This window comes from Staurois parvus, unplaced genomic scaffold, assembly GCF_062004578.1.
Source record: "Staurois parvus isolate SC_StPar_1 unplaced genomic scaffold, SC_StPar_1.0 ptg000232l, whole genome shotgun sequence".
Lineage (NCBI taxonomy): Eukaryota > Metazoa > Chordata > Amphibia > Anura > Ranidae > Staurois > Staurois parvus.
In genome coordinates, this window is record NW_028318028.1 from 4724375 (window position 1) to 4751759 (window position 27385).

The 27385-nt window shown below is 43.9% G+C and overlaps 2 protein-coding genes across 2 annotated transcripts; both read left to right on the forward strand.

The window, feature by feature from the left end:
* The first annotated feature begins 1085 nt into the window (after nucleotides 1-1085).
* Nucleotides 1086-10778, forward strand: LOC149460261 (olfactory receptor 8G50-like). The gene is made up of 3 exons (XM_089679879.1): nucleotides 1086-2002; nucleotides 6678-6767; nucleotides 10748-10778. The coding sequence occupies exons 1-3, from the start codon at nucleotides 1086-1088 to the stop codon at nucleotides 10776-10778; spliced, it is 1038 nt and encodes a 345-aa protein (XP_089536005.1).
* A 14559-nt stretch (nucleotides 10779-25337) lies between these two features.
* On the forward strand, nucleotides 25338-26279 carry LOC149460262 (olfactory receptor 6C1-like). Its single transcript, XM_089679880.1, has one exon. The coding sequence runs from the start codon at nucleotides 25338-25340 to the stop codon at nucleotides 26277-26279; it is 942 nt and encodes a 313-aa protein (XP_089536006.1).
* The last annotated feature ends 1106 nt before the right edge of the window (nucleotides 26280-27385 follow it).

Here is a 27385-nt window from a genome sequence, read left to right on the forward strand (position 1 = left end):
CATTTATCAAAATTAAACCTCATTTGCTACATAGTCGCCCAATTAAACAGTGCATTGAGGTCGGCTTGTAAGCTGAAGAGCTCCTGTAAGGACGTTATTCCACTGCACAGCTTGGTGTCATCTGCAAAGACTGAAATGGTATTTTTAATCCCAGACCCTATATCGTTTATAAATATATTAAAAAGTAAGGGTCCCAACACTGAACCTTGGGGTACACCACTGACAACCCTAGACCATTCAGAGTGAATCATTAACCACTGCTCTCTGAATACGATCTTTTAGCCAGTTTTCCATCCATTTACATACGGATTTTTCCAAGCCTGTAGACTTTACCTTACACATTAGCCGTGTGTCGGGAACGGTGTCAAATGCTTTTGCAAAATCCAAGTATACCACGTTCACAGCCACCCCTCTGTCCCAGGTTTTGCTTAACTCCTCATAAAAAGAAATCACATTTGTTTGACAACTTCTGTCTTTCATGAATCCACTCTGTCTGTTGCCTAAAATATTTTTTCCAGCAAGAACTCATCCATGTGGTCTTTTATTAAACTCTCCAGTATCTTCCCAACTATAGAAGTTAAACTAACAGATATATAATAACTTGGTAAAGATTTTGACCCCTTTTTAAATATTGGCACACATTCAATGCATATGTTGTTACTGTATATGTATATTGTTTTTTGTGCTATATTACTACTATTGTGGTTATGCCTTTTTCTGATTTTTTAAACAGAATTTTCTATTGCTAAATATTTCCTAATTTAATGATATGATTATATGATTCCACTCAAAACAAATTTGTAATTGAACATTTTAAACTTTGTATACTTATGTATAAATCTTTATGGTATTATGTGTTTATTTTTATCTTTCGACATATTGATAAAAACTATGTTATATTGTCCTATTTTTTTGTTTTCATTACCACATTACAATCCAACCCCATAAATAATGTAGAGAAGCCAAACCACAATAGATTTTTTTGCTATTTAAATATTATTATTAAATGTTCTTTTTAAATATATTTTCAAAATTGTGTCTCTTGCAATTTTTATTTTAGTTAGAATATACAATCCAAACACATAATGAAGCAGAGCAACCAAACCATTGTGACCTTTTTCATTATTCAAGGAATTTCAAATCTCCCCGAACTGCAGACTCCAATCTTCTTTCTGGTGTTATTCATTTACCTGTTCTCCCTTGGTGGTAACATGGCCATTTTTTTGCTGGTTTGTCTGAATCATCATCTCCACACTCCAATGTATTTTTTCTTGGCCAATCTGTCTATCTTGGATATTTTATCAGCAACTGTCACGCTACATAACAGTCTTATTAGCTTTATAACAGGGGATAGCACAATATCTTATGGTGCCTGCCTTTCTGAGATGTATATTTTTGGATTCCTGATTAGTGATGAGTTATTGTTTCTAATGGCCATGAGCTATGATCGATATGTGGCCATTTGCAATCCTTTGCAATACCATTTAATTATGAACCCTAAAGTATGCATTTTGTTGGCAACTGTCTGTTGGCTTTTGGGGATATTAGAAGTTATACCTTACATAACCTTATTATTAAGGCTCGAGTGTTATAAGTCAAATGTAATAAATCACTTCTTTTGTGATCTTGTACCTCTCATGATACTTTCCTGTAATGACACTACAGCTTTAGAAATCTTGAGCCTCACTGAAGGATTACTTCTAATTACTTTTACCCCCTTTCTGTTAACATTTACATCTTATATTTTCATTATTTCCAGTATACTGAAGATTCGATCTAATATTGGCAGACGGAAAGCCTTTTATACATGTTCTTCACATCTCACTGTAGTTATACTTCTTTATTCAACTCTTTACTTTCAGTACTTGAGGCCAACCTCGATAGGCACAACAAAGTCAAATAAATTTTTCTCTTTATTTAACACAGCTGCAATCCCCATCTTTAACCCTTTGATCTACAGCTTAAAAAATAAAGATGTGAAATTAGTGATGCTGCAAAAATTACTTTGCTTTAAATTTAATTTGTGATTAATACAAGTCTAAAAGTGTTACATTTTATGTTATTTCAATAAAGATATAATGAAGAGAATTATAATAACTTATAATATAATAATGGGTAAAAGATACAACTAGTCTTTCTGTTGTATATTTAAATAGAACCCAAACCCCAAACTTAAACATAAATTTGAAGACAACTTCTGAAGCAGAACAAAGGCCCAGGGGTACGCAGGATTAACTCTTTTCAATCCACAATCTGTAAATTAACATTCTTGGCATCCCATGCTGTGGGTATGTTAACCTACATTCCATTTTAGATCTAGGAGCCTGCAGCAGTGCAGCAGTATTCTGCAGCTCGTGATCAGGAACCATTCCAATTGATTCCTTTATATGTGATCAATACAGTAGAAATTAAAATTTATTTATGTATTTAAAGACACTGGGAATCTGGATCTTACAGTAGAGCAGTGGCTTATAGTCATTTGAGAGACAATGTGCCGCCTCCTAAATGCCCTTTTTTTAGCCAAAGAGGGAATTTCTATTGAAATATTGTGCCACAACAGTGAGCCGAGCATTTGGCTTGCGGTTATGGCGCAACTCTATTTACTTGAATGGGTCATGTGTTGCAGCACCATAATTGCAACTGCGGGAGTGTGTACTAATGTATAGATTATAACATTCTTCAACCACAATTGCGGTAGTGTGTACTAGCATGGCTGCTGCCCATGTTAACTTGCAGCTTGACAGTTAGGGGTGGTAGAACCATGACTCAACCACCTTTTTTGCTGCCCCCCCAGTCATCTGTGTAAAATAGCACTCATATTGCAGCAAATAATGCAAAATTATGCAGAATGGTTTGGTAAGCCCCTAGCAGCCCTGCCTACCAAGATGATGAGGCCAAAACACAGACAGAGCTACTTCCTTTAAAACATCTACCAGGGATACCAAGACAGAATGGTAAGACCTGGTGGCACTGACGATCAAGATAAGGTTGTTTAGGCAAATTATATCAAAGCACCATCCAAATTTTATGATCAGTTGTAACAAGGATTGCAATCTTTTTAATAAGGCAGCTTCAGAACCATAAAAGAGCCACAACTGGAGCGTTCAGACAGAATTAAAAAATAGGAAAAATATTGTCCTCTGCTTTTTCTCTGTTAAATTCAAAGTCTCGACAAAAAAAGTGTAGTGCTTTATTCTTCTTTGTGGTTTTTACTACTATTGATGGCTCTATTCATGTAATGCAAAGTTTCATTTTGATGCAAGGTTCCCTTTAAAGCAAGACTGCCTTGCAGAGGAATGGGAACTATGTTTGTTGTTGAAAATTTCGCGAATTCTTAATTTAACTTTTACTAAGACCATCAGAGAACATATTGTGCTGATAAAAAATTTAGCAACAACGGTGTTGGTTAATATAGAAATAACTTTATATTTACAATGCATACCAAAATAGTTTTTTAAGTTTTTTCTTAAGAACATGTAAAGTTTGTATTTAGTACACAGATTTATTCAAAGGAAATTTTAATATTTTACATTTTGATGTTTAGTAAATGATCATCTTCACAAAGCAACGTGCTGGGGAATGTTAATAAACAGACTGGGAAGGGGTTAAAAAAATAAATGCATAATAAATGCAAACATTCATCGTATTCACAACAGAGTAAGGGACGTTTTAAGAAAGAAGGAATCAAAAACAGCAGAATCAAGAAGGGGAGGTTAAAGTTCCCAGAGACAGAGAAGTGGCTCTGGGAGAGTAAGTAGATCAGGGGGATGTGGCCAGAAAGGAGCAGTATAGCTAAATTAGCTGAGGGCTTTCAGGGTAAAGAGAATTGGTCATAGTCCTAATAAAATGTCCACATAGAGTGTGTCTAAAACACACACCCAGAATGAAGCAGCCAGCCTTCAGAGTAGAAACTCCTCTGTAATGGGTACAAGAAGTAGAGAAACAGCAGTGTTGTAAGGTAGTGAAATCAATTTAATTGACAAAACATAGAGCAACTCACAAATGCAGTGTAAAGGCTCGCATATCACATGACAGCTTTCTCCTGTGGATGGTTAGCTCTGGACCGTTGTGGGCGATTTACTCCAGGACCCCTCACACTAGTGGTATCCAGGGCTTTGAGCAAGCTGGGAGATTCAACGCCAATTGCAGTGACATCACCAGAAACAGAAGCAGGAGGGAGGCAGTCTGGCAGGTGCGCATTCGGAGAATTTGCTCTCCTTCCTCAGGCTGTGAGTTCAAAGCCCTGGATACCACCAATGCAACGGGTCCTGGAGTACATCGCTAGCAGCGGTCCGGAGCTTGTCATCCACAGGAGAAAGCTGTCATGTTATATGCAAGCCTTTACACTGCCTTTGTGAGTTACTCTATGTTTTATCAATAAATCTGACTTCACTACCTTACTACACTCAGAAAGCGCTGCGGTTTCTCTACTTCTAGGTTTTAAAGTGCCACTGAACACCAATGATTGTGGGGTTTTTTTTAAAGGTAGGGGGAGGTAAAGTACTGATGAGCCTTATGTACCTGGGTTCTGTTTCTTGGCAGGTTCAGCTAACACTACTAAATTTAAAGTGCTGAATCGGGCCATCATTGAATTCAATGGGGGCTGAATGTTAAAAAAAAGAAGTACGGTAATGGCCTTTTTTTAGGCTAACCGCAAACAAATGGCATGGGAGAACATGTACTGAAGCAAACAAAAATGTTAAAAAACTCTGTTTGGCAGGGAACAGAAACTATGATAAGGCCTAAAGTGAAACATTAAAAATGCCAAATTCCCTTAAATAACATACCTAGGGAATGCCATGAATTTATGAAGCGGCACATCTGTACAATGTATGCAGCCCACTACAGTATAACTGACAAGGAAAGAAATGTGTTTATATGCCTTATAAAATGACAGCTCCTAGCTTCGTATTTTTGTTTTATAGACACAGAACATGGGGCTTTTATGGGGGAACCCAACACAAAAATAAAACAAAACCATGAGGTCCCCCCCAAAATCCCTAACACAGCAGGACTTCTCATCTTAAGCCATCTGATCTACAACTGAGTTGTGAAGTTAACAATGGTTCAAAATGCACATGAAACAGCAGATATGCAGGGCATGGCAGGAGGAACGCAATAATGGACCAGGAACTGACATTCAAGGAAGTGTAGCATATACAAAAGATTCCTCAATGGCCATAGCTCTTAAAGTTAAAATAAAAGGCATGAGTGGTGTAGAGGTGAGTATAACACCTCTTGCAAGGTTCTTGTTTGAGATTTGTTCAAAAATGGCAGTGTTGCTTTATTTAAAGGTGCACTATCAGTACAGTATATTGCTTATACTGATAAAGAAGAAAATAAAAACTCAGATGCACATAGGAAATGTATTTGCATGTAGCTACAACAGCAGCCCCTAAATAGATGTGACAATAATATTGCATGCATCTGTCTGTACTTATTGAAAGCTGGACTTGAGGGAGTGGAGCAAAACCTTTTTTTAAAGATTCATCCATCTAAAATTGGTATTTCAGTTTTTGGTAGATGTTGTAGTGTTAAACCACCTAACGCCTAAGTTTAACTAAAATTGAAAACATAAAATTCAGCAAAAATGGTATAACTTACAGTTAGTATAATGTGTCCCTTGTGATGAAGATTCTTTTTTCAGAAGACATTTTCCTCCCCCCCTTTTCCCAGCCCCACCACTGTAATCTTCCAGTGTGGTCGGGGTTAATACAGCTAAAGGGCTATCAGGAGCTTTTATCAAGAGAGCTTGACTATGCCTGCCCTTTCCTGCCAGATTCATGGAAACCATACTACAGCTTTTATGAATGACACAGGATCTGTGACTAGGGTGGGGGCAGAGCTATCTATCATAAGTCCATTCTCCATTCAATGTCACTCATAAGCTGTAGTTGGGCTTCAATGAATGGCTGATCTGGCAGGAAAGAGCGTCTATATTCAAGCTCTCCTGATGAGATCTCCTGACAGCCTTTTATCTGTGTTAACCCCTCCAGCACTGGACAATTACAGCAGCAGAGGTGGGGCAGGGACAGAGGAAGATTTCTCCTAAAAGAAGAGTAATCAACACAAAGGACACATCATACTGTTAGTTATGTCCCTTGTGCCGATTGTTTTCTTTTTCATTTTAGCTAAACTTAGGCTTTAATTGTTTTTGACATCTCTTTACTTATTTACATTCTGTGGCCATTGAAATGTGTGTCTCGTATAGAGAGAGTCAGGAAATACAAGGCATAGATCTCATTGACGAGATCCATCACAGACAAATAATCCACGGTGTGACTGAGCTCCATATATACAGTGGGGATCGAAAGTTTGGGCACCCCAGCTAAAAATTTGTATTAATGTGCATAGAGAAGCCAAGGAAAGATGGAAAAATCTCCAAAAGGCATCAAATTTCAGATTAGACATTCTTATAATATGTCAACAAAAGTTAGATTTTATTTCCATCATTTACACTTTCAAAATAACAGAAAACAAAAAAATGGCGTCTGCAAAAGTTTGGGTACCCTGCAGAATTTATAGCATGCACTGCCCCCTTTGCCAAGCTGAGACCTGCCAGTGTCATGGATTGTTCTCAATCATCATCTGGGAAGACCAGGTTATGTCAATCTCAAAGGTTTTAAATGCCCAGAGTCATCTGACCTTGCCCCAACAATCAGCACCATGGGTTCTTCTAAGCAGTTGTCTAGAAAACTGAAACTGAAAATAGTTGACGCTCACAAAGCTGGAGAAGGCTATAAGAAGATAGCAAAGCGTTTTCAGATGTCAATATCCTCTGTTCGGAATGTAATTAAGAAATGGCAGTCATCAGGAACAGTGGAAGTTAAAGCAAGATCTGGAAGACTAAGAAAAATATCAGACAGAACAGCTCGCAGGATTGTGAGAAAAACAATTCAAAACCCACGTTTGACTGCACGATCCCTCCAGACACTGGAGTTGTGGTACACTATTCCACTATACAGAAATACTTGTACAAATATGGTCTTCATGGAAGAGTCATCAGAAGAAAACCTCTTCTACGTCCTCACCACAAAAATCATCGTTTGAACTTTGCAAATGAACATATAGACAAGCCTGATGCATTTTGGAAACAAGTTCTGTGGACCGATGAGGTTAAAATTGAACTTTTTGGCCGGAATGAGCAAAGGTACGTTTGGAGAAGAAGGGGCACAGAATTTAATGAAAAGAACCTCTGTCCAACTGTTAAGCATGGGGTTGGATCAATCATGCTTTGGGGTTGTGTTGCAGCCAGTGGCACAGGGAACATCTCACGAGTAGAAGGAAAAATGGATTCAATAAAATTTCAGCAAATTTTGGATGGTAACTTAATGCCATCTGTGAAAAAGCTGACGTTAAAGAGAAGATGGCTTCTACAAATGGATAATGATCCTAAACACACCTCGAAATCCACGGGGGATTACATCAAGAGGCGTAAACTGAAGGTTTTGCCATGGCCTTCACAATCTCCTGACCTCAACATAATTGAAAATCTATGGATAGACCTTAAAAGAGCAGTGCGTGACAGACAGCCCAGAAATCTCAAAGAACTGGAAGACTTTTGTAAGGAAGAATGGGCAAAGATACCTCAAACAAGAATTGAAAGACTCTTGGCTGGCTACAAAAAGCGTTTACAAGCTGTGATACTTGCCAAAGGGGGCCGTACAAGATATTAACTCTGCAGGGTGCCCAAACTTTTGCAGACGTCATTTTTTTGTTTTCTGTTATTTTGAAAGTGTAAATGATGGAAATAAAATCTAACTTTTGTTGACATATTATAAGAATGTCTAATCTGTAATTTGATGCCTTTTGGAGATTTTTTCCATCTTTCCTTGGCTTCTTTATGCACATTAATACAAATTTTTAGCTGGGGTGCCCAAACATTCGATCCCCACTGTGTATATATATATATATATATATATAGTATATATATACACACACATTTATTTATAATTCTTTGGGGGTCCGGGGGAGAATTAGACTCTGTCAATGTTTTAATGCTGTCTGTGTCTCCACTGAGTATGTTCACCTCTTTATGTGTTCTGGTGACCATTATTGATGAAATAGAAATAGTGATGAGAAATCTAAAATGTTATAGGGACAGCTGTTCTGATGACAAATGTACAAGAAAAGAGTTTCCCTCGCTTTGGGGAAATTTGCTCTCACTTCCTATTCTGTCTTTGAGACAGGAATTAAAGGAAAATCTCCTCAACCGGACACAGATGACAAAAAAACAACCCAAAGGTAGTTTAACTCTTCTCTACTCTATTTAAAATAGAAAAAAAAAAAAAAAAAAAAGGTTTTGGCTATATATACAGTGCCTTGAAAAAGTATTCATACTTGAAATTTTCCACATTTTGTCATGTTACAGCCAAAAACATAAATGCATCTTATTGGGATTTTATGCAATAGACCAACACAAAGTTGCACATAATTGTGAAGTGGAAGGAAAATGATAAATGGCTTTCAAATTTTTTTTACAAATAAATATTTGAAAAGTGTGAAGTGTGGCATGCATTTGTATTTAGCCCCCTTTACTCTGATACCCCTAACTAAAATCTATTGGAAGCAATTGCCTTCACCTAAGTCACCTAATTAGTAAATAGAGTCCACCTGTGTGTAATTTAATCTCACTATAAATACAGCTGTCCTGTGAAGCCCTCAGAGGTTTGTCAGAGAACATTAGTGAACAGACAGCATCATGAAGGAACACACCAGACAGGTCAGGGATAAAGTTGTGGATAAGTTTAAAGCAGGGTTAGGTTATAAAAAAACATCCCAAGCTTTGAACATCTTACAGAGCACTGTTCAATCCACCACCAAAAATGGAAAGAGTATGGCACAACTGTAAACCTACCAAGACATGGCCGTCCACCTAAACTGAAGGGCCAGGCAAGGAGAAGCATCCAAGAAGCCCATGGTAACTCTGGAGGAGCTGTAGAGAATCTGTCCACAGGACAACTATTAGTCATGCACTCCACAAATGTGGTCTTTATGGAAGCATGGCAAGAAGAAAGCCATTGTTGACAGAAAGCCATAGGAAGTCCCATTTACAGTTTGCAAGAAACCATGTGGGGGACACAGCAAACATATGGAAGAAGGTGCTCTGGTCAGATGAGATCAAAATTGAACTTTTTGGCCTAAAAGCAAAACGCTATGTGTGGCAGAAAACTAACACTGCACATCACCCTGAACACACCATCCCCACCATGAAACATGGTGGTGGCAGTATCATGTTGTAGGGATGCTTTTCTTCAGCAGGGACAGGGAAGCTGCTCAGAGTTGATGAGAAGATGGATGGAGCCAAATACAGGGCAATCTTAGAAGAAAACCTGTTAGAGTCTACAAAAGACTTGAGACTGGGGTGGAGGTTCACCTTCCAGCAGGACAACGACCCTAAACATACAGCCAGAGCTACAATGGAATGGTTTAGATCAAAGCATATTAATGTGTTAGAACGGCCCATTAAAAGTCCAGACCTAAATCCAATTGAGAATTTGTGGCAAGACTTGAAAATTGCTGGTCACAGATGCTCTCCATCCAGTCTGACAGAGCTTCAGCTATTTTGCAAAAAGAAAATGGGCAAATGTCCCTCTCTAGATGTGCAAAACTGGTAGAGACATCCCCAAAAAGACTTGCAGCTGTAAATGCAGCGAAATGTGGATCTACAAAGTATTGACTCAGGGGGCTGAATACAAATACATGCCACACTTTTCAGATATTTGTAAAAAATGTTGAAACCCATTTATCATTTTCCTTCCACTTCACAATTATGTGCCACTTTGTGTTGGTCTATTACTTAAAATCCCAATAAAATACATTTATGATTTTTGTTGTAACATGGCAAAATGTGGAAAATGTCAAGGGGTATGAATACTTTTTTCAAGGCACTGTACAAGGCATGCAGAAGATTAATGTTATTATTATTATTATACAGGATTTATATAGCTCCAACAGTTTGCGCAGTGCTTTACAAAATGAACGTAGACATTACAGTTACAATACAATTTGGTACAAGAGGAAACAGAGGACCCTGCTCATTAGCGCTTACAATCTAAGAGGAAGGGTTGTGTAATACAAAAGGGAAAGATGTAAATTTAAATATTTATTATTAATAAATTGGAAGATTCCCCATTTACTGAGGTTTACAATAAGGCCAATAAGAAAACTACAGTATCTTTAGGAGCTCATGCTTGTTGTACATGCTTGTCTCTGGATTGCAATTAGCAAAATAAGTAGTGTGGATTGAGGGGAGGCCAATAAGGCACAAAATATAACAAATCATAAAGGAGCCAAGCAGCAAGTGGGATGTCAGAAAATCAGCTATATCAGGGTGTCACCAACCCACAAATATCTAAAAAACACAAGAATTGGAAAAAGGATGTTCAAGGGTGTCCCACTGATTAAATAGAGTAAATATCACATTCAAATACTCTCAGAAGTTAAAACTACCATGTATAGTTTTATTAATCATATCTTAAAAACATAAGTGCACAAGATTCATTAATACCAAATCACTTTTAAGATGTACTGTTCATAATATGGAGTAAAAATTTGTTGATGCATTTCGCGGTTGACACAGCTTCTTCAAACATTATGCTCATATATAACAGGTATCCATTAAATATCTGAAATAAAAATAACACATATAACATAAAAATGTTTGTATGTTATATGTGTTATTTTTTTATTTAAAATATTTATTGGATGCCTGTCATATATGAGCATAATATTTTGTGTTGTTTAGGCCAATAAGGCACCACATCCTGAAAAATTAGCCATACAAATTGGAAACTGGGATTATCAGACTTTTTGGGTGCCAAAAGGAAACTATTACATAAAAGAGAATTTTTTTTTCTTTATTGTTTTTTTTAATAATACTCATCCACCTAAAACTGGTATTTTAGTTTTTGGTAAGGGTTGTAGTGATAAACCACTTAAAGCCTAAGTTTAACTAAAATGCATGCCATAAAACTCTATTTAGGATGTTCCTCCTTCCCTGGCCTTCCCATTTCCACCGCCAAATTCTTCAGTTGTGGCAGAGCTTACTACAAATAAAAAGCTTTCATCTGGCCCTTTCCTACCAGATAATCCATTCACAGAAGTTGTGCTACAATAAATTAAACCATTTTCTTTTGTCGCATAAAAAGTCCCATAATCCTAGTTTCCAATTTGTCTGGATTCAATGTTTTTATCCTTCGGCAAGTTACATTTACTCCCTATCTGATCATTCATATTTTGTTACTTACAAACAGGTGCAAATAAAATTACTGATGTCACCCCGATTTAGAATGACAAAGAACATATACTCTTCACAGTAAAGTCTCTCAACTCAATCAGGGTCACATAGGCTTCATAGCATAGTCTCTATAAGATAAGGGCGTTTAGCTGGGAATTACTACATCAGTTAAACAGATAAGAACACAGCTACCTCATGCATCCTCATGAAGCGTGTCCCTCCAAGTGATGTCCAGTGTAGGTGAACAACTGGAGGCATCCAAGGCCCAAGGTTAAAGCACCACCCTACTGGAACTGCAGTACCCTGGTAGTAAGGGAAGCGGTTAACGACACTAGTAGGGTCTTCTGGCGAAGCTTCATGCTATTACATTCTTGCCTGGCTGTCCACATGGCAGTTTTGACATTGGAAGGCCTTTCACTTAAGTGAAAATCACTTACCTAGCTTCCTTTGCTTCATCGGGTGTGGCCTCACTTGGCTTCTAAGGGCTCGTTCACACTAGGCTGTTTTGCCAACGCTTGCCAAACGCCCCTATAGCGTTTGGCAAGCGTTGGTCCGGTGTTTGCGGAGCGTTTTTAACGCTCGGCAAACGCTCCGCAAACGCCGCATGCGCGGTTTAGCGGCGGTTGCTAGGCGTTTGCCGAGCATTAATAACGCCCCACAAACGCCTATAATGCATTTGAGTGGTGTTACCGCTCCGCAAACACCCCGCAACTGCGTCGCAACCGCACCGCAAACGCCGGCCGGGCGTTTGCGGAGCGGCAGCATAGACGAGAATAGGAGGCTTCAAAGCCTCCTGACTCGACCAGAGGCGTCCGTTTTGCCGCGACGCGACGCAAACACTCCTGTTAGAACAGCACCATGTGCTGTAATGTGCAGAATTGGCAGAGGCGTTTGGGAAGCGGTAAAAACGCTTCCCAAACGCCTCTCTGCCGCCTGCACACAAGGCTAGTGTGAACGTAGCCTTCGGGAGACAAGCTGAGAAATGTATCTTTCATGGGCTTGCACAGGAATCCAAGGGATTGAGGGAAAGGTGCCTACGTCTGAATTTGAACATAGTAAGTAAATTGGCTATAATCTTACAGGCACGTTTGTAAAATATTGTATAAAGAAACAGATACTGGATGTAATGAGCCATGCTGTTTTTGCATCTCTGATTTTGTACTATTTATAATGTATGTTTTTAGGTGTATATATCAATATCATTAGGTGCAATATCAATAAATACGGGGCAAAGCCTTGCAATGCAGGTTCATTTTTTAAAATGTTTTTATTATTGATATAGATAATAAAAGCTAAAAATTGATTGTAATAAATGTTATTCTCCCTCTTTAAAGATTATAATTAGAGATGAGAGAAGTATTCAAAAATTCGATTCGACTGATTCGGCGAATTCGTGGAAAATATTCGATTCGAGTCGAATATATTCGCTGTGAATTTAACTTAAAAAAGGGTGTTTCTAGGCTTCAGAGAGACTTAATATTAGTGCAGAACACTGTACCTTTAATTTAAATGCCCTTGGAGTCTGCTGGGGAAGAGAAATAATACTGTCAGTCAGTATGACATGCAGATGAGTGCCGTCGATCTTAGAATCACCGCACACTTCACTCATTTGGGCAGTCACGGGGCCAAAACCAGAGTGTGGAGCCACAGTGTGGCGGTGGAGGCAGCAGCAATGGGAGGCCATACAGCACCCTATGACAAAAATGGAACCCACCAGCAGTGTGAGGAGACCTGAAAGTGGCACATGGCAGAGTGTGGCGATGGAGACAGCAGCAATGGGAGGCCGTACAGGGACCCATGAGAGACTCTGGACCTGGCAGCAGCATGAGGAGGCGGTATAGGGGCCCATGGCAGATTAGGGGCCTGGCAGCAGCTATAGGAGGCCCATAATCTGCCAGCACCCTATGTCAAAAAATTCAACACACCAGCAGTGTGAGGAGACCTGAAAGTGGCACATGGCATGAGAGACTGTGGACCTGGCAGCAGCATGAGGAGGCGGTATAGGGGCCCATGGCAGATTAGGGGCCTGGCAGCAGCTATGGGAGGCCCGTAATCTGCCAGCACCCTATGTCAAAAAATTGAACACACCAGCAGTGTGAGGAGACCTGAAAGTGGCACATGGCAGAGTGTGGCGATGGAGACAGCAGCAATGGGAGGCCGTACAGGGACCCATGAGAGACTCTGGACCTGGCAGCAGCATGAGGAGGCGGTATAGGGGCCCATGGCAGATTAGGGGCCTGGCAGCAGCTATAGGAGGCCCGTAATCTGCCAGCACCCTATGTCAAAAAATTCAACACACCAGCAGTGTGAGGAGACCTGAAAGTGGCACATGGCATGAGAGACTGTGGACCTGGCAGCAGCATGAGGAGGCGGTATAGGGGCCCATGGCAGATTAGGGGCCTGGCAGCAGCTATGGGAGGCCCGTAATCTGCCAGCACCCTATGTCAAAAAATTGAACACACCAGCAGTGTGAGGAGACCTGAAAGTGGCACATGGCATGAGAGACTGTGGACCTGGCAGCAGCATGAGGAGGCGGTATAGGGGCCCATGGCAGATTAGGGGCCTGGTAGCAGCTATGGGAGGCCCGTAATCTGCCAGCACCCTATGTCAAAAAATTGAACACACCAGCAGTGTGAGGAGACCTGAAAGTGGCACATGGCATGAGAGACTGTCGACCTGGCAGCAGCATGAGGAGGCGGTATAGGGGCCCATGGCAGATTAGGGGCCTGGCAGCAGCTATGGGAGGCCCGTAATCTGCCAGCACCCTATGTCAAAAAATTCAACACACCAGCAGTGTGTGAGGAGACCTGAAAGTGGCACATGGCAGAGTGTGGCGATGGAGACAGCAGCAATGGGAGGCCGTACAGGGACCCATGAGAGACTCTGGACTTGGCAGCAGCATGAGGAGGCGGTATATAGGGGCCCATGGCAGATTAGGAGCCTGGCAGCAGCTATGGGAGGCCCGTAATCTGCCAGCACCCTATGTCAAAAAATTCAACACACCAGCAGTGTGTGAGGAGACCTGAAAGTGGCACATGGCAGAGTGTGGCGATGGAGACAGCAGCAATGGGAGGCCGTACAGGGACCCATGAGAGACTCTGGACCTGGCAGCAGCATGAGGAGGCGGTATATAGGGGCCTATGGCAGATTAGGGGCCTGGCAGCAGCTATAGGAGGCCCGTAATCTGCCAGCACCCTATGTCAAAAAATTCAACACACCAGCAGTGTGTGAGGAGACCTGAAAGTGGCACATGGCAGAGTGTGGCGATGGAGACAGCAGCAATGGGAGGCCGTACAGGGACCCATGGGAGACTCTGGACCTGGCAGCAGCATGAGGAGGCGGTATATAGGGGCCTATGGCAGATTAGGGGCCTGGCAGCAGCTATAGGAGGCCCGTAATCTGCCAGCACCCTATGTCAAAAAATTCAACACACCAGCAGTGTGTGAGGAGACCTGAAAGTGGCACATGGCAGAGTGTGGCGATGGAGACAGCAGCAATGGGAGGCCGTACAGGGACCCATGAGACACTCTGGACTTGGCAGCAGCATGAGGAGGCGGTATATAGGGGCCCATGGCAGATTAGGGGCCTGGCAGCAGCTATGGGAGGCCCGTAATCTGCCAGCACCCTATGTCAAAAAATTCAACACACCAGCAGTGTGTGAGGAGACCTGAAAGTGGCACATGGCAGAGTGTGGCGATGGAGACAGCAGCAATGGGAGGCCGTACAGGGACCCATGAGAGACTCTGGACTTGGCAGCAGCATGAGGAGGCGGTATATAGGGGCCCATGGCAGATTAGGGGCCTGGCAGCAGCTATGGGAGGCCCGTAATCTGCCAGCACCCTATGTCAAAAAATTGAACACACCAGCAGTGTGTGAGGAGACCTGAAAGTGGCACATGGCAGAGTGTGGCGATGGAGACAGCAGCAATGGGAGGCCGTACAGGGACCCATGAGAGACTCTGGACTTGGCAGCAGCATGAGGAGGCGGTATATAGGGGCCCATGGCAGATTAGGGGCCTGGCAGCAGCTATGGGAGGCCCGTAATCTGCCAGCACCCTATGTCAAAAAATTCAACACACCAGCAGTGTGTGAGGAGACCTGAAAGTGGCACATAGCAGAGTGTGGCGATGGAGACAGCAGCAATGGGAGGCCGTACAGGGACCCATGAGAGACTCTGGACCTGGCAGCAGCATGAGGAGGCGGTATATAGGGGCCTATGGCAGATTAGGGGCCTGGCAGCAGCTATAGGAGGCCCGTAATCTGCCAGCACCCTATGTCAAAAAATTCAACACACCAGCAGTGTGTGAGGAGACCTGAAAGTGGCACATGGCAGAGTGTGGCGATGGAGACAGCAGCAATGGGAGGCCGTACAGGGACCCATGAGAGACTCTGGACTTGGCAGCAGCATGAGGAGGCGGTATATAGGGGCCCATGGCAGATTAGGGGCCTGGCAGCAGCTATGGGAGGCCCGTAATCTGCCAGCACCCTATGTCAAAAAATTCAACACACCAGCAGTGTGTGAGGAGACCTGAAAGTGGCACATGGCAGAGTGTGGCGATGGAGACAGCAGCAATGGGAGGCCGTACAGGGACCCATGAGAGACTCTGGACTTGGCAGCAGCATGAGGAGGCGGTATATAGGGGCCCATGGCAGATTAGGGGCCTGGCAGCAGCTATGGTAGGCCCGTAATCTGCCAGCACCCTATGTCAAAAAATTGAACACACCAGCAGTGTGTGAGGAGACCTGAAAGTGGCACATGGCAGAGTGTGGCGATGGAGACAGCAGCAATGGGAGGCCGTACAGGGACCCATGAGAGACTCTGGACCTGGCAGCAGCATGAGGAGGCGGTATATAGGGGCCTATGGCAGATTAGGGGCCTGGCAGCAGCTATAGGAGGCCCGTAATCTGCCAGCACCCTATGTCAAAAAATTCAACACACCAGCAGTGTGTGAGGAGACCTGAAAGTGGCACATGGCAGAGTGTGGCGATGGAGACAGCAGCAATGGGAGGCCGTACAGGGACCCATGGGAGACTCTGGACCTGGCAGCAGCATGAGGAGGCGGTATATAGGGGCCTATGGCAGATTAGGGGCCTGGCAGCAGCTATAGGAGGCCCGTAATCTGCCAGCACCCTATGTCAAAAAATTCAACACACCAGCAGTGTGTGAGGAGACCTGAAAGTGGCACATGGCAGAGTGTGGCGATGGAGACAGCAGCAATGGGAGGCCGTACAGGGACCCATGAGAGACTCTGGACCTGGCAGCAGCATGAGGAGGCGGTATATAGGGGCCTATGGCAGATTAGGGGCCTGGCAGCAGCTATAGGAGGCCCGTAATCTGCCAGCACCCTATATCAAAAAATTCAACACACCAGCAGTGTGTGAGGAGACCTGAAAGTGGCACATGGCAGAGTGTGGCGATGGAGACAGCAGCAATGGGAGGCCGTACAGGGACCCATGAGAGACTCTGGACTTGGCAGCAGCATGAGGAGGCGGTATATAGGGGCCCATGGCAGATTATGGGCCTGGCAGCAGCTATGGGAGGCCCGTAATCTGCCAGCACCCTATGTCAAAAAATTCAACACACCAGCAGTGTGAGGAGACCTGAAAGTGGCACATGGCATGAGAGACTGTGGACCTGGCAGCAGCATGAGAAGGCGGTATAGGGGCCCATGGCAGATTAGGGGCCTGGCAGCAGCTATGGGAGGCCCGTAATCTGCCAGCACCTTATGTCAAAAAATTCAACACACCAGCAGTGTGTGAGGAGACCTGAAAGTGGCACATGGCAGAGTGTGGCGATGGAGACAGCAGCAATGGGAGGCCATACAGGGACCCATGAGAGACTCTGGACTTGGCAGCAGCATGAGGAGGTGGTATATAGGGGCCTATGGCAGATTAGGGGCCTGGCAGCAGCTATAGGAGGCACGTAATCTGCCAGCACCCTATGTCAAAAAATTCAACACACCAGCAGTGTGAGGAGACCTGAAAGTGGCACATGGCAGAGTGTGGCGATGGAGACAGCAGCAATGGGAGGCCGTACAGGGACCCATGAGACACTCTGGACCTGGCAGCAGCATGAGGAGGCGGTATATAGGGGCCTATGGCAGATTAGGGGCCTGGCAGCAGCTATGGGAGGCCCGTAATCTGCCAGCACCCTATGACAAAAAATGGAACACACCAGCAGTGTGTGAGGAGACCTGAAAGTGGCACATGTTTGAGGCATGATTCATGGCGGATTTAGTCAGTTGTGTCAGGAACAGGTGGTTTGAAATCCAGACTAATCCACGCCTGATTCATTTTCACAAACGTGAGTCTCTCCACACTTTGGGTGGACAGTCGTGTCCTCCGCGGAGTTACAATACCTCCTGCCGCACTAAACACGCGCTCCGATGCCACGCTACTGGCCGGGCATGACAGCCTTTCAAAGGCAAATTCAGCTAGTTGGGGCCAAAGGTCAAGTTTCGTTGCCCAGTAGTCAAGGGGATTGTCTACCTCGGTTGGCAGGGTGCTGTCCAAGTAGGCCCAAGCCTGTTGTTTGAGGTCCTGCTCCAGGTCCACCTGATGCTGCTGCTGCTGCTGCTGCGGCTGGTTAGTAGTTTCCTCACTGCGCTGGTGAAGAAAGCTACTCATCATCGACTGCAGACTGAGGCAGCCGCTGCTGGTGGAGCTGCCACTGCTCCTACCACCCCACCCCTCCCCTGCTGCCATGGCAGCGGAACGCGAGCGCACAGGGCCCACAGTGTCTGAGGATGGACGTTGGCGCACAAAGGCAGAGACCAACTGACTACATAGGTGGTTTTTATAGTATGTTATTTTGGCCTCCCTCTCAGCAGGTGTGAAAAAGGCCACCATTTTTGAACAGTAGCGAGGGTCCAACAAGGTGGACAGCCAAAAGTCATCCCTCTGTCTGATGGTTATTATTCGGCTGTCGCTACGCAAGCAACCGAGCATGCTATGGGCCATTTGTGCCAAGGAATGCGAGGGACTCCCTGCCTCCATCTCCACAGCATACTGCCACGGTGCGTCTGGGTCCTCTGTCTCCTCCTCCTCTACCAGATGCTCCTGCTCCTCCACTCCTGTCCGCTGAGTGGAAAAACCACCCATTTCACTCAATAATTCCTGAGCACAAATGTCCTCCTCTACCTCCTCCTCTTCTTCCTGTCCTGCCCCCACAGGGGTCATGTGGCGTTGAGATCTGTGCGCCACGTCTACCGCACCCTGACCAGCCATTGTTAACAGCATTTGTTCAAGGACGTGCAACAGAGGAATGACGTCGTTCATCCCATAGTCCTGCCGACTCACGAATAGCGTGGCCTCCTCAAAGGGCCTGAACAAACGGCAGGTGTCACGCATGAGCTGCCAATGGCTGACATCGAAGTTACACAGGGGAGTACCTTTATCCGCTTGTAACATCAGGAAATCGGTGATGGCCTTTCGCTGCTCGTAAAGGCGGTCTAACATGTGTAGGGTTGAATTCCACCTTGTTGCAACGTCGCAGATCAGGCGATGATGTGGAATTCCGTTCTGCCGCTGCAGCTCAATGAGGGTGTGCTTTGCGGTGTAGGAATGGCTGAAATGCATGCAAAGTTTACGTGACATTTTAAGGATGTCTTGCAGTGGGATGGTGGATTTTAGGAACCGCTTGACAACCAGATTGAACACGTGAGCCATGCATGGCGCAACCTTCCTTGACGCAGAGCAGACACCATGTTCTTTCCGTTGTCGGTCAACATGGTTCCGATTTTCAGTTTGCGCAGAGACAGCCATCTGTCGATTTCTCTGTTCATTACACTGAGAAGTTCCTCCCCTGTGTGACTACGTTCGCCAAGGCATACCAGGTGCAGAACAGCGTGACACCGTTGCGCCCTGCACATGTGATATGCCGGTCGGGTAATGGGACTTGGCACGGGGGTGGCGGCTGAGGACACGGCGGAAGAAGAGGTGGTAGAGGCGGACATCTTTTGTGGACCAAGGACGTGCAAACGTGGAGGCAAAAGCGGCGTGACCTGTCCAAGTTGCTGGTGCGGCTGTGACGGCACCACGTTCACCCAGTGGGCCGTAAATGACATGTACTGTCCCTGACCGTAGTTACAGCTCCACACGTCGGCGCTGCCGTGCACTTTGGCAGAGACCGACATGCTCAAAGACTGGCCCACCATGTCTTCTACATGTGAATGCAGGGCTGGCACTGCCTTTTTGGCGAAGAAATGACGGCTTGGCACTCTCCACCGCGGCGCGGCACAAGCCATCATTTCTCGGAAAGGTGCTGAGTCCACCACTTGGAAAGGGAGGGACTGCAGCACCAGCAACTTGGACAGGAGGACGTTCAGCTTTTGCACCGTCGGGTGCGTGCTCGCAAACTGTTGTCTCTTGGAAACGGATTCCAAGAAAGACTGCTGACGGAATCCGTGAAGAGGAGTAGCAGGAGAAGGAGCATCTGAACGAGCGGAAGATGCCAACGAGCGACAACTCCCCTCAGCAGAGGTGTTGGAGCCTTGACTGGCTGATGGAGGGCGATTGACGTCGGGTGACGGAGCAAGTAACGGAGCGGGTGATGGAGCGGGGGCTGGGGCGGGCAGAACCGCCGTATCTTTATCACTGTTTTCCCAGGCCACCAAATGGCGACGCTGCATATGCTGCCGCAATGCTGTAGTCCCAACATGGCCCCCCTGGCCACGCTTGACTTTCTGGCCACATAGTCGACATACGGCTACGTTTACTTCCTCGGGCGGCTTGACGAAAAATTGCCACACCGCCGAGTAGGAAACTTTGCCCCCGATACTCCTCACTGGCTGACTGCTGCTTCCTCCGTGCACACCGGCACCACTACTGGCCGTGGTGGTAGGCTGCAGTGGAGCTGGTGCTCTACTCCGTGGCCGTTTGGCTCCACTGACACTGCTGCGACCCTGCTGCTGTCTCCTGGGCAACCCACCGACTGTTTCGCTCACTGCCAAGCTGCCACCCTCTTCTCCTGATGATGCGGAAGAAATTGCCTGATGACGACGAGGCTGCCAAGTGCGATCAACCTCCTCATCATCAAGTAGGGTCTCCGCCTCACTACTAGCCCCCTCGGCTGCGTCTGGGTCAGGAGACAGACCTGTCTCTAGACCGGCTACCGGGCCACTCTCCTCGCCACTACTTCTTCGCCTGGCTGCTGAAAAGGCGGATGTCTCCCCCCGTTCCTGACCGCCCTCTGTTAGCTCTTCCTCACTGTACAGTGGGGCTGAGCCCACAGCATGCGATACTTCGCTTGGTGAGGGAACACCAAAGGACAGGGGCAGGTAGAGGACACGTGATTTCAGTGGGCTTGGTCCCGGGCCATGCCAACTAACGGTTGTGTCTGACGTACCCACCGACCGTTGGCTGTAGGTGTCAGAGGTGACCTGGGAAGAGGAAGACGACCGAGCCAACCAATCGATGACGGCAGGGTTGTCGGTGGAGACACGACCGCTGGATGACACCGGGAGCACTGGCCTCTGGCTGCGAATAGTGCTGCCTCGACCCCTTCCTCTGCTGCCACGTCTGCTCGCTCCTAAAACATTGCCTCCTCTGCCACTCCTCTGCATGTTGTCTGACATACTCTTTAATTCAACGATTCTGTGTCCCTGAGTAACAATTCTGTGTCCCTGAGTAACAATTCTGTGTCTGTCCCTGAGTAACAATTCTGTGGCCCTAAGTAACGGTTCTGTGTCCCTCAGTAACAATTCTGTGTCCCTCAGTAACAATTCTGTGTCTGTCCCTGAGTAACAATTATGTGGCCCTAAGTAACGGTTCTGTGGCCCTCAGTAACAATTCTGTGTCCCTGATTAACGTTTATGTGGCCCTAAGTAACGGTTCTGTGGCCCTCAGTAACAATTCTGTGTCTGTCCGAGTAACAATTCTGTGGCCCTAAGTAACAGTTCTGTGGCCCTCAGTAACAATTCTGTGTCCCTGAGTAACAATTCTGTGGCCCTAAGTAACGGTTCTGTGGCCCTCAGTAACAATTCTGTGTCCCTGAGTAACAATTCTGTGGCCCTAAGTAACGGTTCTGTGGCCCTCAGTAACAATTCTGTGTCCCTCAGTAACAATTCTGTGTCTGTCCCTGATTAACGTTTACGTGGCCCTAAGTAACGGTTCTGTGGCCCTGAGTAACAATTCTGTGTCCCTGATTAACGTTTCTGTGGCCCTAAGTAACGGTTCTGTGGCCCTCAGTAAAAATTCTGTGTCCCTCAAGAAACAATTCTGTGTCTGTCCATGAGTAACAATTCTGTGTCCCTGATTAACGTTTATGTGGCCCTAAGTAACGGTTCTGTGGCCCTCAGTAACAATTCTGTGTCCCTGATTAACGTTTCTGTGGCACTAAGTAACGGTTCTGTGGCCCTCAGTAACAATTCTGTGTCCCTGAGTAACAATTCTGTGTCTGTCCGAGTAACAATTCTGTGGCCCTAAGTAACAGTTCTGTGGCCCTCAGTAACAATTCTGTGTCCCTGAGTAACAATTCTGTGGCCCTAAGTAACGGTTCTGTGGCCCTCAGTAACAATTCTGTGTCCCTGAGTAACAATTCTGTGGCCCTAAGTAACGGTTATGTGGCCCTCAGTAACAATTCTGTGTCCCTCAGTAACAATTCTGTGTCTGTCCCTGATTAACGTTTACGTGGCCCTAAGTAACGGTTCTGTGGCCCTGAGTAACAATTCTGTGTCCCTGATTAACGTTTCTGTGGCCCTAAGTAACGGTTCTGTGGCCCTCAGTAACAATTCTGTGTCTGTCCGTGAGTAACAATTCTGTGGCCCTAAGTAACGGTTCTGTGGCCCTCAGTAACAATTCTGTGTCCCTGAGTAACATTTCTGTGGCCCTAAGTAACAATTCTGTGGCCCTCAGTAACAATTCTGTGTCTGTCCCTGAGTAACAATTCTGTGGCCCTAACTAACGTTTCTGTGGCCCTAAGTAACAGTTCTGTGGCCCTCAGTAAAAATTCTGTGTCTGTCCCTGAGTAACAATTCTGTGGCCCTAACTAACGTTTCTGTGGCCCTAAGTAACAATTCTCTGGCACTCAGTAACAATTCTGTCTGTCCCTGAGTAACAATTCTGTGGCCCTAATAACGTTTCTGTGGCCCTAAGTAACAGTTCTGTGGCCCTCAGTAACAATTCTGTGTCTGACCCTGAGTAACAATTCTGTGGCCCTAACTAACGTTTCTGTGGCCCTAAGTAACAGTTCTGTGGCCCTCAGTAAAAATTCTGTGTCTGTCCCTGAGTAACAATTCTGTGGCCCTAACGTTTCTGTGGCCCTAAGTAACAATTCTCTGGCACTCAGTAACAATTCTGTCTGTCCCTGAGTAACAATTCTGTGGCCCTAACTAACGTTTCTGTGGCCCTAAGTAACAGTTCTGTGGCCCTCAGTAACAATTCTGTGTCCCTGAGTAACGTTTCTGTGGCCCTAAGTAACAATTCTGTGGCCCTCAGTAACAATTCTGTGTCTGTCCCTGAGTAACAATTCTGTGGCCCTAAGTAACGTTTCTGTGGCCCTAAGTAACAGTTCTGTGGCCCTCAGTAACAATTCTGTGTCCCTGAGTAACAATTCTGTGGCCCTAACTAACGTTTCTGTGGCCCTAAGTAACAATTCTCTGGCACTCAGTAACAATTCTGTCTGTCCCTGAGTAACAATTCTGTGGCCCTAATAACGTTTCTGTGGCCCTAAGTAACAGTTCTGTGGCCCTCAGTAACAATTCTGTGTCTGTCCCTGAGTAACAATTCTGTGGCCCTAACTAACGTTTCTGTGGCCCCAAGTAACAATTCTCTGGCACTCAGTAACAATTCTGTCTGTCCCTGAGTAACAATTCTGTGGCCCTAACTAGCGTTTCTTTGGCCCAAGTAACGATTCTGTGGCCCTCATTAACAATTCTGTGTCCCTGAGTAATGCTTCTCTGTCCCTAAGTAACGTTTCTCTGTCCCCAAGTAACGTTTCTGTGGCCCTAACTCTGTCCCTAATACAGAGCGGTCTGCCTCTCTTGAATGACTGGAGACAAATGAAGAATTCTAAAATGGCCGCTATTTATAGCTCGACCATTACACAGTGCTGGCTGCTGATTGGCTAATGCGATCACATGTCATTAAGGAATGTATTATGGGTCAGCGCGCCTTGTCTGCGCGCCTTCCCAGACATCCCCGCTCCGTCGCCGCACATGTCCGCCGCCATTTTAGGAAAAATTTCGATTCGCGCGTCCGAAGTAAAATTTCCAATATTCGACTCGAATTCCACTTCGCCTACTTCGATTCGCTCATCTCTAATTATAATCTTCACATTAAAGAGATGATTCAAAGGAAATCAGACAATTTTCAGGAGTTATTAAAAATAATAGTTCATTTTTGTCGCCAGTGCTGATCCCAACACACAGATATCTCTTTCTACCAGCTTAATTCATTTTCACTTTTATTGAAAGCTATTGTTGCATTTTACTGTTTGCAGACAATGTATGCAGAATTTACTATGAAATATCAGGTTTAAAATTACCCTTTATTTTTTAAGGTTTATTAACCACAGAGGTATTATTGTGATGTTACAAAGGTGATTAATTTTGTTCGTCTTTGGAGAATCAGTTGTCAGAAGGCATTTTCCCTTAGCATTTAGGAGGCTTTAAAAACAGACTGAATAAAACTACAAAACACATATTCCTTGCAAACAGATATTTGCATAAGCTTTTGTCATAAAATTCTAAAATGATTATTCATATGATTTGCAGAAAACAAATGCTCTCCCTTGTTTCTTCTTTATATAGATATATGGCTGATAAAAGGTAAAATAGATGGAGAGAGAAAGACAGAGAGAGAGAGTGATATGAAGAGAGAATTAATTTACAAGTTTGTCATTTTAATACCATTGCTTTATTTATACAACTTGTTATGATATATCTGCAGGTAAATCACATATTAAAATACAGTGACCAAATGTATTTAATATACTGCATTTTATTAACAGGACTATATTGGGGAAAAATAAAAACAATATATTCTTTTAGTTGATACCTTTGATTTGCACATTATGTATGAAGATGTAGAGAGTACAAAAAGTGTAAATGGACATTCTAATGACATTTAATATACAGTACATAAAGATACACTTTCACCATCCCATGCTGTATAAGATAAGCATCTCAAGTTAAAGTACTCACATAGACATATGGTATTGGTTTAAAAATGCTTTGCCACTGTTGTGCTTAAAACAGACCTATTCTTTTTAATACTCTCTGATACTACAGTATCTCTGGGTTAAGTTGCATGCAGCTGCCCCCTCACCCCTGCCAGGACCTTAGCTTACCTTGGGACTTGGGAAGGCAAGCAGTTGTATGTGTCTGAAGATCAAAAACTCTGTAGTGTCAGAGGCGATAGGGCTGGGGAAGCCTCCCGTAATTTTCAAACACTGTTTATTCAGATTTCCTCAGCATCTACCAGGACAATGGTTGATGTCAGGGCTTGGAGTTGCTCCATGCCCCTGGTGTTGGAAGTAAGAGGTGAGTAAAAAGAATATTTTCAGCAAAGTAGGAGCAAAAAACAAATACTGCCTAATATATGTGAGCACCTCAATGAAATAAGTTTATTTTAGGAGGCATGGATTGGTTGGAGTCTCTTTAAGTCTCTTTTATGTTGTAATAGTGAAATAAAAGCTAAAATTAAAAATGATAACCTATGTAATGACTTGCCTCAGGCCTCATTCACATGAGTGCATCAATGCAGAGGGCCGTATTTACCATCTAAGGAAGCACAGGTGGTCCTGTTAGGGAATTGGGTTGATATTTCAGAAAACCTGTCAGTTTACCTGGAATGGTCAAAGACAGATCCCTTTTCACCTATAATTATGGATGAAAATGGATCTGTCTTTGACCATTTATTATATATCATTATTATCATTAATATAATTTATTATAATAAAGTCATTAAAAAATATTTTGAAGTAAATTAGAAACTGAGTACTAGTAGATCACTCTATTGACACAATTTTACCTTATTTAAAATTTTGACAAAATAATCTATGCTATACATTTCTAATATAAAGAAAATTATGTTTCCTTTTTTTTTACCCTCCGTCCTCTCTCAATGTTTTTAGTTAGCAGATACAACACGAACACATAATGGAGCAGAGGAACCAAACTATTGTGACCTTTTTTATCATTCAAGGGATTTCAGATCTTCCTGAACTACAGACTCCAATCTTCTTTCTTGTGCTGTTCATTTATCTATTCTCCCTTGGTGTTAACATGACTATTTTTCTGCTGGTCTGTCTGGATCATCAACTTCACACACCAATGTACTTCCTTTTGGCCAATCTGTCTATCTTGGATATGTTTTCCACCACTGTCACTCTTCATAACATTCTCATTGGCTTTATAATAGGAGACAACACAATTTCTTATGGTGCTTGCCTGTCTGAAATGTACATTTATGGATTTTTGATTTGTGATGAGTTGTTGATTCTTACGGCCATGAGCTATGATCGCTACGTGGCTATTTGTAACCCTTTGCAGTACCATTTGGTTATGAACCATAAAGTATGTACATTGTTGACAATTATCTGTTGGCTTTTGGGCATTTTAGAGGTCATTCCTTACATAGTATTATTATCAGATTTCACGTGTTATACGTCAAATGTAATAGATCACTTCTTTTGTGATCTTGTGCCACTCGTTAAACTTTCCTGCAGTGATACAACTGCTATAGAGATTGTGTGCCTTGCGGATGGATTTATTCTGACTAGCTTTACCCCACTTATGTTAACATTTATCTCTTACATTTTTATTATTTCTAGTATACTTAAGATGTCTTCCAATATTGACAGATGGAAAGCTTTTTACACATGTTCTTCGCATCTAACTGTAGTCATACTTCTTTATTCATCTCTTTTCTTCCAGTACTTAAGGCCTACATCATTGAACACCACAAAATCCAATAAGTTTTTCTCTTTATATAACACAGCTGCACTTCCTATCTTAAACCCACTGATCTACAGCTTTAAAAATAAAGATGTGAAGTCAGCAATGATACGAAGTGCACACTGGTTTAAAGTTTGTAGGTGACTATTGCAATTCTCACAACTCTTCAGTTTATGGAACTTACAAAAAAAGCCTTTTTATTTGAAGTCAAACACATATGGTATGAACAACTTTAAATGAGTTTAGGGAGAACATTGAAAGCAAACTTATTTCTGATAATAGCCTGGACTGGGTTACACTAAAAAGCATATAGTCAGAAGGGAACAGTGGAATACTACTTATAATAATTTGTTAACTCTAACTGGGTTTTGTTTGTTTTAGTACAGTTATCTTTAAAATACAGGTCCCACCTTCCCCAGAAAGTTCTTTAAATGTTCCACTTACTTGTATGTGATTGACAAGGTTCCTATAGGAGTTAAATAGAAATCTACTGCACATGTGAGAACTGAATGAGACACTTAAGCGTTTATCTATGCGTGAAGATAAAAAATCTTCTGTGTGTAGCAGCATCCCCAGCCCCATTAACACTTACCTGAGCCCCCTATTGATCCAGCAATGTCCATGAGAGCTTTGTTTCTCTGGGGACTCTCACTACTGATTGGCTGAGGCAGTAGTGGCAGCCATTGGCTCCTGCTGCTGTCAATCACAGCCAATGAGTCAATCAGTAGATGGGGGGCAGGGCTGAGCCATGACTGTGTGTGTGAATGGACACTCAGAGCAGCAGCCCAGGAGCACGCCTCTCCAGGTGTCCTCATAGCAACCTGTTTGTTATGGGGGCACCAAACAGGAGGAAGGGGCCAGGATCCTGGAAGGAGGAGGATCTGGGCTGCTCTGTTCACCAATGCACTGAGCAGGTAAATATGACATGTTTGTTATTTTTAAGAAAAAAAAACAAGATTTTAGTATCACTGTAAGAGAAAAATAGCCATAGGAACATTCAGCCATAAGAGCCAATAGAGAAAATGGACCAACACTAAAAGCTATACTGGACCAGTAGGGGAAATAAAAGGTGAGGAAGACCTCATCACTGTGTACAGTCTAGTCAGATTCTTGTCCCAATGGCTGAAGAAATGGATGTTTGGCTGAGCAAACCTCCACCTGCATTGTGAAGTGAAAGATTTGTGAACAACAAGTAAAAAAAAAAAACAGTGTGAGGTCCCTCCAAAATTCATACTAGGCCTTTCAAGTCT